The sequence below is a fragment of the Limulus polyphemus genome, unplaced genomic scaffold (genome assembly GCF_000517525.1).
Source record: "Limulus polyphemus unplaced genomic scaffold, Limulus_polyphemus-2.1.2 Scaffold556, whole genome shotgun sequence".
In the NCBI taxonomy this organism is placed as follows: domain Eukaryota; kingdom Metazoa; phylum Arthropoda; class Merostomata; order Xiphosura; family Limulidae; genus Limulus; species Limulus polyphemus.
Window position 1 is genome coordinate 19,875 of NW_013666166.1, and position 10,837 is coordinate 30,711.

Sequence of the window (10,837 nt, forward strand, 5' to 3'; positions counted from 1 at the left end):
CTCCTTTGATAGGCACGAGCAGACTGGGGTGCATACATTTCGCGATATCGTTAAGCTGTTGACAAAAAGAGGTGAAACAAAAGCTGGTTTTTCAACTTACTATATTCTGTTGTGATATGTCAGTTCAGTATTCGAACAAGCGTCGAGAAAATCGTACAGAGATGGAAAGAAATAATGTTATTTCTGACATATGAGTAAACACACGAGCATTTGAGTTTATCGTCTGACGATCAGACCCATTGTACGTTTCCACAAGGTGAGCGGTGTGATCATGTTCACAACCACAGCTATTGCGTTAAGTGTAGCAAATGCGTCAATTTTTTCGACACTTCGGTTAGGCCAATCTTGGTGGAGGCTGCCTCATTAGTAGTAGATGATCTTGATACAACAAAGGAAGTAGAATCAATGTTAGCATCCGCCCCAATTCTACAAAATACGACATTATGATACATGACCCATAGGCTTAGAGGAAAAGTTCAATTTGATGCAATCAACAAAGTTAAAGAAGAAATGAAGATTGATTCATCAATGATGCTTATTGTGCTTGACCATAAGCAGAAGGTGTTACCCATGAAGTACAGGGAAGGTCAAGTGGAGTACTTTGGTAAAAAAGGGTATGTTATTGCTTGGTTCAATGATGGTCAGACGGGTGTGTGACGATGAAGGTGTTCCTGTATCTTTTTTCATACTTCATGGATTTCAAATCTGAAAAAAGATTCTGAATAGCAGAATGAAGTAGTTTATTTCTACCAATCAACGCCTTCTGGGATACAATATTTCAAAATGTGTCGCGACGCCTAGAGGGGTCGGTTTTTCATGATCGGGGGTCTTAAATAAACAGGTCACAAACGTAGATATATTAGTTGGTAGTTCGCATCGCCATTGATCATGGGAGAGCTAACATTTGATTGTTTATTTGTTTGTAATTAAGCACAAAGCTACACAATGGGCTATCTGTACTCTGCCCACCACGGGTATCGAAACCAGGATTCAAGCGTTGTAAGTCCGCAGACATACCGCTGTGCCACTGGGGGGCAGCTAACATTTGCAAATAAAATGTTAAACTTAGAAACAAAAAACGACTAAAACGTCATTAAACAACTGAAGCACAACACACAATGTTTCAGTAAGTTGTATTTTTAACTGTTTAACCGCCTTTTCGTCCATTTTTAACCAGTATATACTTTCTATTTCATTTGATGAATTTTTAACAAATAATGACACATAAGAAAAAATTGGGTAGAAACACATTTTAAGAATCGTTTTTGTAATTAGTATAAAATTACCGCAACTTTATGTGTTATACTTTAACTTTTTGATCTCATTTTTTCTCAGTTTTTTTAACTAGGTTATTTTTTATTTGCATGTGCTTGGTGACGGAAATGGAATTGAAATATTTGAATAAGCTTCATTCATCCCTTGAAAAGACAATGGTGACTGGGTGGTTTTTGTATCGTGTGTGGGTGTATTTGAAGGCGGTTATAACATTTCACATAGTACTTACTCGACATTATTAATTTTTTTGAAAATATCATCGTTCATATTTCCTAGAAACGATTATAACTTTAAGGCTTACCAAGATAATGTAACGTTTTGTCTCTTGACAGAAAACAAGTACATTAAACAATCAAATTTACTAGTTTATACCTTTTAAAACCTGTTTCCTTCAAACTTTTTATCTTGAATTTTGTGAACAGTTGAAGTGTGTCAGAAAAAACAAACAAACTTCGTTTGCTGTATTAATGATATTTCCAATAAGCTCCATGAGGGCTATATGTGTTAGCCGTCCTTAATTTCGAGATGAAAGACTACATCAAAGGCAGCTAGTGAACAATACCTACCGCGAACTTTTGGGCTTTGACAGTCACTTATATAACGTACCTATAAATCGACAGTACTGAGTGTTTTTTTTTTTTTGTACGAATGGAATGCGAATCGTGAACTTTCGGATCCAAATTACGGCACGCTAACAATTAAGCGGGAAAAAGAAAGACTAAACTAACTTTCTAACCACGTAGTATTTTTGCTAATGAACAATTTCTATATAATTTTATATGAATGCTACAACCTTGAGACTGATTTAATTTTTATTGACGACCCATTAAGCAGATAAAACAAATATTTCAAATGTAATTTAAAATTTTCCTCAACAGTTTAGGCGTGGTTAATGACATTTGAAATTCTCAGCTAAGGAGCAGTGGAATAAACTCTCTTACCACTGAATGTGTTCCAAAGGAATCCACAATAATGGAGAACATTACACTAATATCAAACAAAGTGGCATCATAATATTGACTGGTTGTATATCATTATTAAACAATTTGCAGATTATCCCCATTCTGTAATTACATTGTTTATTTGTTGTTGTTTTTTATCCAATCAATAGAGAAACATTTACACCTTGTCAATAGTTTTGTTTGTTTCGGAATTTCATACAAAACAACCCAAGATCTTATGTGTTTCTTTTCGGATATTCGCTTTGTTTGTTTGTTGGGAATTAAGCACAAAGCTACACAATGGGCTATCTGTGTTCTGCCCACCACTGGTATCGAAACCCGAAGCGTTGTAAGTCCGCAGATATACCGCTGTGCCACTGGGGGGGGGGGCGGATATTCTCGCAAAGCTACTCAAAAGCTATTTACGCTAACCGTTCTAATGTTAAATTTATAAACTGGAGAAAAGGCGGCTTATAAAAGAACCCACCCTAACTCTTGAACTGCTTTTATCTGACCGAATAGTGGAATTTAACCTTCACTCTTGCAGCGCACCCATAGTCCAAAAGTGCGAAAGGTATTATTGTGGAAATGAGACTTGAGCCATGAATCCTCGGATAACAGTCCAAGCACGCTAACCACCAGATCAAGCCCGGCCTTCTTATAAATAGTAAAACAAGAAATATCACAACAAACTAAACTACACAAATTTTCTCCACTTTAATCATTTGATTTTTTTCATCGTGGTATCAATTATTATACAGTAACCCTAATCAATACAGAAAGTGACTGTTTACTGTAACCCTAATCAATACAGGAAGTGATTGTTTGCAAAGACACCGTTGTTAAATTTAATTTAATTCAGTAATAACCACGGTTGTTTGCAACTGAAAGTTTTGGGTGTATTATTTTCAGTTTTAATATTTTTTTCCTCGGGAGTTTTTTTTTACTCTAATTCAGTTATATGCTTACATGGCTTACGTAAAAAGAGTAAGTCTCCACTCAAAATTCGGTAGAGCAAACAATATGACGTTTAACGCAAACACTTTCCTGTTACAGACTTGAATCTACTTAATAACAGCCAGTTAAGTAGTACATATACATCTACTTTAAAACAGCCGGTTAAGTTATACCAAACTTATTATTGATGAAACTTTGTAGAATGGACGGCAACTGCCTGTTGTAGAGATACAAGTGTAGAGGACGACGTTTCAAAAGTCTTCCGCATGAAGACGAAAGGCGGAAGACTTTCGAAACGTCGTCCTCTACACTTGTGTTTCTACAACAGGCAGTAGCCGTCTATTCTATAAAGTTTTATCACGAATACTTTGCCAAAACAATCTATCAAAGACTTATTATTGTTTGCTTGTTCTGAACTCATGATTATTTCATTAGATCAATACTTTAATAAAACGAGAAGATCTGTTATGATCTATATTTCGTTTTTATTTCTTCTGCTCAGAATGTTTTCTATTTTTCATTTAGTTATTGAAACACTATATCGTTACTATAGTAACTCGTACGAAGTATCAATATGCTGTTCATTTTATAAAAGAACAACATTAATTATATTTTACTATTACTATTTTTTTTTTTGCGAAGTCGCATAAGCTTTTGTTTAATTCTCAGTTGTCAAGTTTCGTACTACGAACATTTATTTTGTTGGGGCCTGACAATTATTGATAATTGTTTAAGAAGTGAACTGAATACATTGGGAACGAAACTGTTTAGAACTACCGTTAATTATCGTGCTGTTGTAGCATCCAAAACGATCCCCAGACGTTATCTCCAACTTTCGCCAAGACATTTAAATATAAATACAGCAAGCTTTGCCATTGTATTGAGAGATTTCTATCAAAAAGTAATTTATAAGTATATTTCAAACAAGTTTAATTACTATATACGATGATGCCAGAAGACAATAGGTCCTAATATTCAGAGATTAAATTGCCTTTCCAATTTCAAGTAAACTTTGATTGTGGAAATGTTGTTTAACTTTACTACCCAGAATTAGTTCATTTATATTGTTCAATTATAAAGCCTACCATAATTATCTGTACTTAGTCATTACAATGAAAATAACCAAATATTACTGGTAGTGTAGATTTTGGATATTTGTATCTTAAGTTACTTCATATATCTCTATACGGAGGAACCACGTCACCAATATAACTTATTTTTTTTTACATTTTCATTTCTTGGGATAACCTAAGTTTGAAAATGAACACCAGGAAATGAAAAAATATTTAAGTTTTTCTTTAGAATCTTAAATTAAATCCACTGATATTTTGATAATTTTATCGAACACCTATTTTAAGCTGTAAATATAGGATTTATTGAAATGACATCAAAGTACAGCATAGGTAACTAGAACGTAAACATAAGGTAATTTTTGAGTTTTGTCTTTTTTTGTTATTGGTCTACATCAGTTTAATTTCTTTCAAATTCGACATGATAGTAATGCTTTCACAGATATAAGAGTTATGCTTAATGTCGTTCAGCTTAACACACCAAACTAGATCCTCTGGGGATTTTACTTGCTATTATACATATGATGTTAATTATCAAAAGAGCAACTACAGAAACTATGATGTTTATTCATCAATGAAATAGAATCTTGCATAACAACTAGTTTATATGATATCGCAATCTCATCACTTTTAAAGTGAATAGTTTTTATATTAGTAGAAAACTAATATCTTGATTTCATTAGAATTCCACGAAATTTGATTGAATAATTATATTTTATGATCTTCTTTTGAAATCTCTCTAAAGGTTAAAAATGTTTCTATTTTCCTTATATGATTTGAGTAATGTTAAAACTGCTGTTTATGGAACATGACAAAATATGCAAGACTTTCGTATTGTTTCTCTTTACGCTACATATGAGCTTACTGACTGTTTGATACCCTCGAAAATTTTAATTAATTTCTAAAGAATCATTATCCAAAAGTGGCAGAAAAATTATTATGCTATTCATACAGTGGCTTTATTTTATCTGTTTTTAAATTTCTTTCCAATGCTTGAATATCATTTTTGAGAAAATAATATGCTATATACACTTATTTGGGCTTACTCTACCTATCACTCTTTGTCAGAAACATAAAAAATTGGTAACTATTCTAGTTACCATTATACGTTTCTTTTGAAAGTTGGTTCATACAACACGCCACAGATATTTTGAAAAGTCGATTTAAATGCTTTTATCTTTCGGAGTAATCTAGGAAGTGGCACTTAATTGTCTTTCACTTTGTACTATCTTTTTTGTTGTTGTTGTTGTCACGTTTCAAGCAAACCAGCAAGATTGTCGAATCGTTTCGAGACTTGCACAGCTGTCTAACAGTAGCTTGTGTAATTATCGCACTTCCTCTGGATTTGTACCAAATCCATCAGAAGGTCCATTTACACCAGCATGCACAAAACAGATTACAAGTTCTACTACACTAGCATGTGTGATTAATTCGTGGATATCAATGTGCTGGCGTTCGTTTAGGAACGCGAAATATTCTTGTTTTTGTCTTATTTTAAATTCCAGAACATATACGTTTAGCTATACCAATCCCTTATTCATCTTCAAATTCTAATCAAATCTGAAAGTAATCTACTTTATTAAAAATATTTTTTTTATGTCTGATCTTTTCCAGTTATAAAAGTTACCCTCGTGGTACAGATAAAAAACAATTATGATAACTATGAAACATCTGGCTTATAGAGTATATTCTAGCCACTATTCATACACTCAGAAACATATAGACAAGGATTTATAGTTTCAAGTAAAACTGATGATTGATTTGTTGTATTAGTAAAAATTATCTGGAAAAAACATATCTCTTCTATCCAAGAAAGTTTATATTTGTACAAAGATTTACATAAAATAAACTAGAACCATTTCCTTAGCTTCACTCACCAATCCATAATATTAACATGGATTTTATCATTCACCAACATGTTAACCTGCAAATATGAACATAATAAATTTGTCACTTACTAACACGTTATATGAACAAGAGATTTTCCTATCATTAACTTGAAATATAAACCTGCTTCTCACAAACATGTAATAGGAGCATGGAATCTGATAATCACAAATTGATACACGACTCACCAGTCATAATATAATATAACATTTGCCACTCATAAACCTGTACTATAAACATGAAATTTGCCTTTCACCAATCCAAAATATGAGCATGAAATTTGTCTCCTACTAACTTGAAGCCCCCAGTGGCACAGCGGTATGTCTGCGGACTTACAACGCTAAAAACCGGGTTTCGATACCCGTGGTGGGCAGAGCACAGATAGCCCATTGTGTAGCTTTGTGCATAAATTACAAAAAAAAACTAACTTGAAATATAAATATGAAATTTTCTACCTTCTAACAAGAACGACAAATATGATATTCACCAATCATATAGCAAGAAATTTACCACTCATGAATTTATAGTACAAGTATGAAATTTGCCTTTCAATAACTTTGATGACGAGGAACCCAATTTTTAGAAAATAAAAGTTTGGAGACAGCTTGAATTGGTAATTAAGAAAACTTTATTATAAATTTACAACGTTTCATGATGGCATAATCTTGTCGAAACGTTGTACATATATAATAGTTTTCTTAACTACCCGTTCAAGCCGTCTCCAAGCTTTTATTTGTATTTCACTAACGGACATGACTAGTATCTTTCTTCGTTTGACAGTTCATACAACTATCCAAAAGGACTAGTATCCTTCTTCGTTTGACAGTTCATAGAACTATGTAGGATTAGTATCCTTTTTCGTTTAACAGCTCATACAACTATGCAGGACTAGTATCCTTCTTCGTTTAACAGTTCATACAACTATGCAAAAGGACTAGTATTTTTCTTCGTTGACAGTTTATACAACTATGCAAAAGGACTAGTATCTTTCTTCGTTGACAGTTCACACAACTATGCAGGACTAGTATCCTTCTTCTTTGACAATTCATACAACTATCCAAAAGGACTAGTATCTTTCTTCGTTTGACAGTTCATACAACTATGCAGGACGAGTATCCTTCTTCGTTTGACAGTTCATACAACTATGCAGGACTAGTATTCTTCTTCGTTTGACAGTTCATACAACTATGCAAAAGGACCAGTATCCTTCTTCGTTTGACAGTTCATACAACTATGCAAAAGGACTAGTATCCTTCTTCGTTGACAGTTTATACAACTATGCAAAAGGACTAGTATCTTTCTTCGTTGACAGTTCACACAACTATGCAGGACTAGTATCCTTCTTCTTTGACAATTCATACAACTATCCAAAAGGACTAGTATCTTTCTTTGTTTGACAGTTCATACAACTATGCAGGACTAGTATCTTTCTTCGTTGATAATTCATACAACTATGCAAAATAATAAACCATTTTTCATAGGGATAAAAATACTCTTTTTAATAGATAGCGATCTAGAGAATTCATCACTTTTTCATTTTTAAACATATTTTTTATTGGTATAGTTTATCTATGCAGAATAAGAGGAGATGTAATTTAACAAAAGAATGAAGTCTTCAATAAATAATGGTTTGTTAACAAGAACATCAGTTGTGGTTGTCTGTAGAAAGCACTAGTAATGAAAAAGAAAATAAATAAAATCTGAGGTAAGATTGAAATTTAAGAAAAAAATTAACCATAGTTAAATAAAACCTGACTTCCATTTCATATTTCTCTATTGCTCACTATTCTTACTGTATTTATTACAATATTTCTACGTTCTAACGACTTTATATTTCTTTTGGTGATGAGAAGCGATATATATCTCAAATTGGTGATAACAAATACCCCCTCCCAGTGGCTCAGCGATAAGTCAGAACGCTTATAACGCTAAACATCTGGTTTCAATACCAGTAATAGGCACAGCACAGATAGCTCTTTGTGGAGCTTTGCGCTTAACAACAAAATTAATTTAAACAAATATTTATAAGAGGTAATACATTTAAAGTAAAAAGATATGTTTCTGCATATCATAAATGACATAATTTTAGAAACCACCACAAAAAAATGTGCTAAATAATATAATCACAATAGAAAATTCGCAAACGATTCAATTTCTTATTTTACGAACAAGCTCATTCCAAAGTTTCCAGGTTGTAACATCTTTTCCATGCCAGTATTTTTATAACGATAAAGCAAGTATCACTTATAAACAGCTTTATTTTAAACCATACACATACAAAACTAAAAATAACAGCAGTATCTTATCTTTCATTTCAATGAAAAAAAAAGAAAGAAAAGGCAGCGTTATCTCCCCATCATCAAATATTCGACGTTTCGATTTGGAAAACAGCAAATTACCAAGTCTGTTGACGTATGTCTCTGTAATACTGATAAACAGAAACGGCTCCAAACAATCGCTCAGCACGTTCAAATTACATCCAAGAAAAAAAAAAAGCACTCACAGCGACGATTACCAGTGGACACGTCAAGAAGATGCTGTTAGCAGACTGGAGATTTACTGTAAGACACATATTTGCAATAAACATCAGTGAAAAATAGTGTTCTGTGACAACTCTCGCTGGTTTGGGAAACTGATTTAAAAAAGTCGAATTTTTACAGTTGCTCAACTCGAATAAGCTGGTACATGTTTTGTAAAAATCTTAGGATGGTATTACATAAGATCCTTCAAGAAATGTTACAGAGAACTCTGAGATGTTACCAAAACTACTTTAGAAAGTGATATACAGATCGCCTGGGACATTGTTACGTAGGTGTTTTAAACAGTGTTAAAACAAAGCGTTTGAGACGATGTTACATGGGTCTTTTGAGATGGCATTAAACAGAGTCCTTGAAGCAGTATTAAACAGAGCACTAGAGGTAATGGCATGTGGCTTTTTTTAAATAGTGCTAAACAGGGCCCTTAAAGCACTTGTGTCTATTTTACATGAGGTTTTCGAAATGTAATTAAATGAGTCTATTAAGACAGTGTCATACAGAGCACTTTATTTAATGTTGCTCAACTCTTTTGAGATAGTGTTCGTTTATGATTCCTTACTTTTATAGTTAAAATGAAGAAATACAATTAATATGCATAGTAATTGTGACGACAATCATGTTAACTACAGTTGTTGTTGCTTTTTAAATGTTATTTGTTTCACAAGTTTGAGGCTGTTGGTTTCTTACGCTTCGTCGGCTTTCGGTCTTTAAATCGTAGATTTTGAAGTTTTTAACCTTTAAAGCTACCTATATATATATATATATAAATGATTCATAATAAGACACAAACAGTCACAATGCTGAGTGTAAGTATTGTGATGACAGACTGAGCCGCTCTCTCGTATTGGTCCTGCTTTACTATGGTGTAAGTTGAAACACACAGAAACTGTGCTTGAAAATAGACGTGTAACCATTGTTTCTGTTTGACGGCCAAAGACCCAGTGGAAAATCTCCTACTTCAGTGTTAATATGTCTAGCGTTTTGTCCTCCGAACTTCCGAAGAAATGACTTACTAAATCAAGATTTATAAACTTGTATTTTTCTTCGTTTTTGTGGTTGTTGTTCGAATGATCACGTCTATCTAAGAAGATGCTAACCATATTTCTAGTAAATGTACATGTAATAATATGTGGACTACCATTCTGGTTTTTTTTTGTGATATTTAAAATGTTCGATAGAATAAAACTATAAACACCAGTTTACACACCTAGGTATACTTCACTTTCTGCACCTTTAACAGCATTTTTTAATGAAATTTCACAGGTGGCGTTGCGGATGTTTTTAATTGTTTTTGGAGAAAATTTCTTATTGCATTGTTTGCCGTCTTACAATAAGATGTTAACACTAAATAGTTTTTACAACTCTATGCTTAGTTACGCAGGTTTTACTTTGGTGTTTGATGACTAGTACAGACTTCTTGGAATGTCTGCTACAAATGTTATAAATAATGACCGAAATATAGATTTGATTAAAGAGAAATAATTTTTTTTTATGAGCAACAGATGAAATTTGCTAGAAAAAAATTGGTCGGAAGGAACAAAATTCCACGTTTCGTTCTATGAGACACTCTTGATCCAAATGAAATCTGTGCAATGTGGTTAGACTTGGGAATGATTAACATAATACAAGCCCCCCAATGGCACAGCGGTATGTCTGGACGTTTCGTTCTATGAGACACTCCTGATCCAAATGAAATCTGTGCAATGTGGTTAGACTCGGGAATGATTAACAAAATACAAGGCCCCCAGTGGCACAGCGGTATATCTGGACGTTTCGTTCTATGAGACACTCCTGATCCAAATGAAATCTGTGCAATGTGGTTAGACTCGGGAATGATTAACAAAATACAAGCCCCCCCCCCCAGTGGCACAGCGGTATGTCTGGGGACTTGCAACGCTAGAAACCGGGTTTCGATACCCGTGGTGGACAGAGCACAGATAGCCCATTGTGTAGCTTTGTGCTTAACTACAAACAAACAAAATACAAGATAAAATAACAAGTTGACAACTCTAACATAAATAACAAGTTGACAACTCTAACATAAATAACAAGTTGACAACTCTAACATAAATAACAAGTTGACAACTCTAACATAAATAACAAGTTGACAACTCTAACATAAATAACAAGTTGACAACTCTAACATAAATAACAAGTTGACAACTCTAAC

The 10,837-nt window shown here is 33.3% G+C and overlaps 1 protein-coding gene across 1 annotated transcript in view; it reads right to left on the bottom strand.

Moving 5' to 3' along the window:
* Positions 1-623: 623 nt before the first annotated feature.
* LOC111085689 overlaps positions 624-10,837 on the bottom strand; it is a 13,478-nt gene continuing 3,264 nt past the window's right edge. Inside the window, exon 2 of the mRNA XM_022385496.1 lies at positions 624-718. Within this exon, the coding sequence (XP_022241204.1) occupies positions 632-718 (87 nt within the window). The 3' untranslated portion in view covers positions 624-631. The remainder of the gene's footprint in view (positions 719-10,837) is intronic.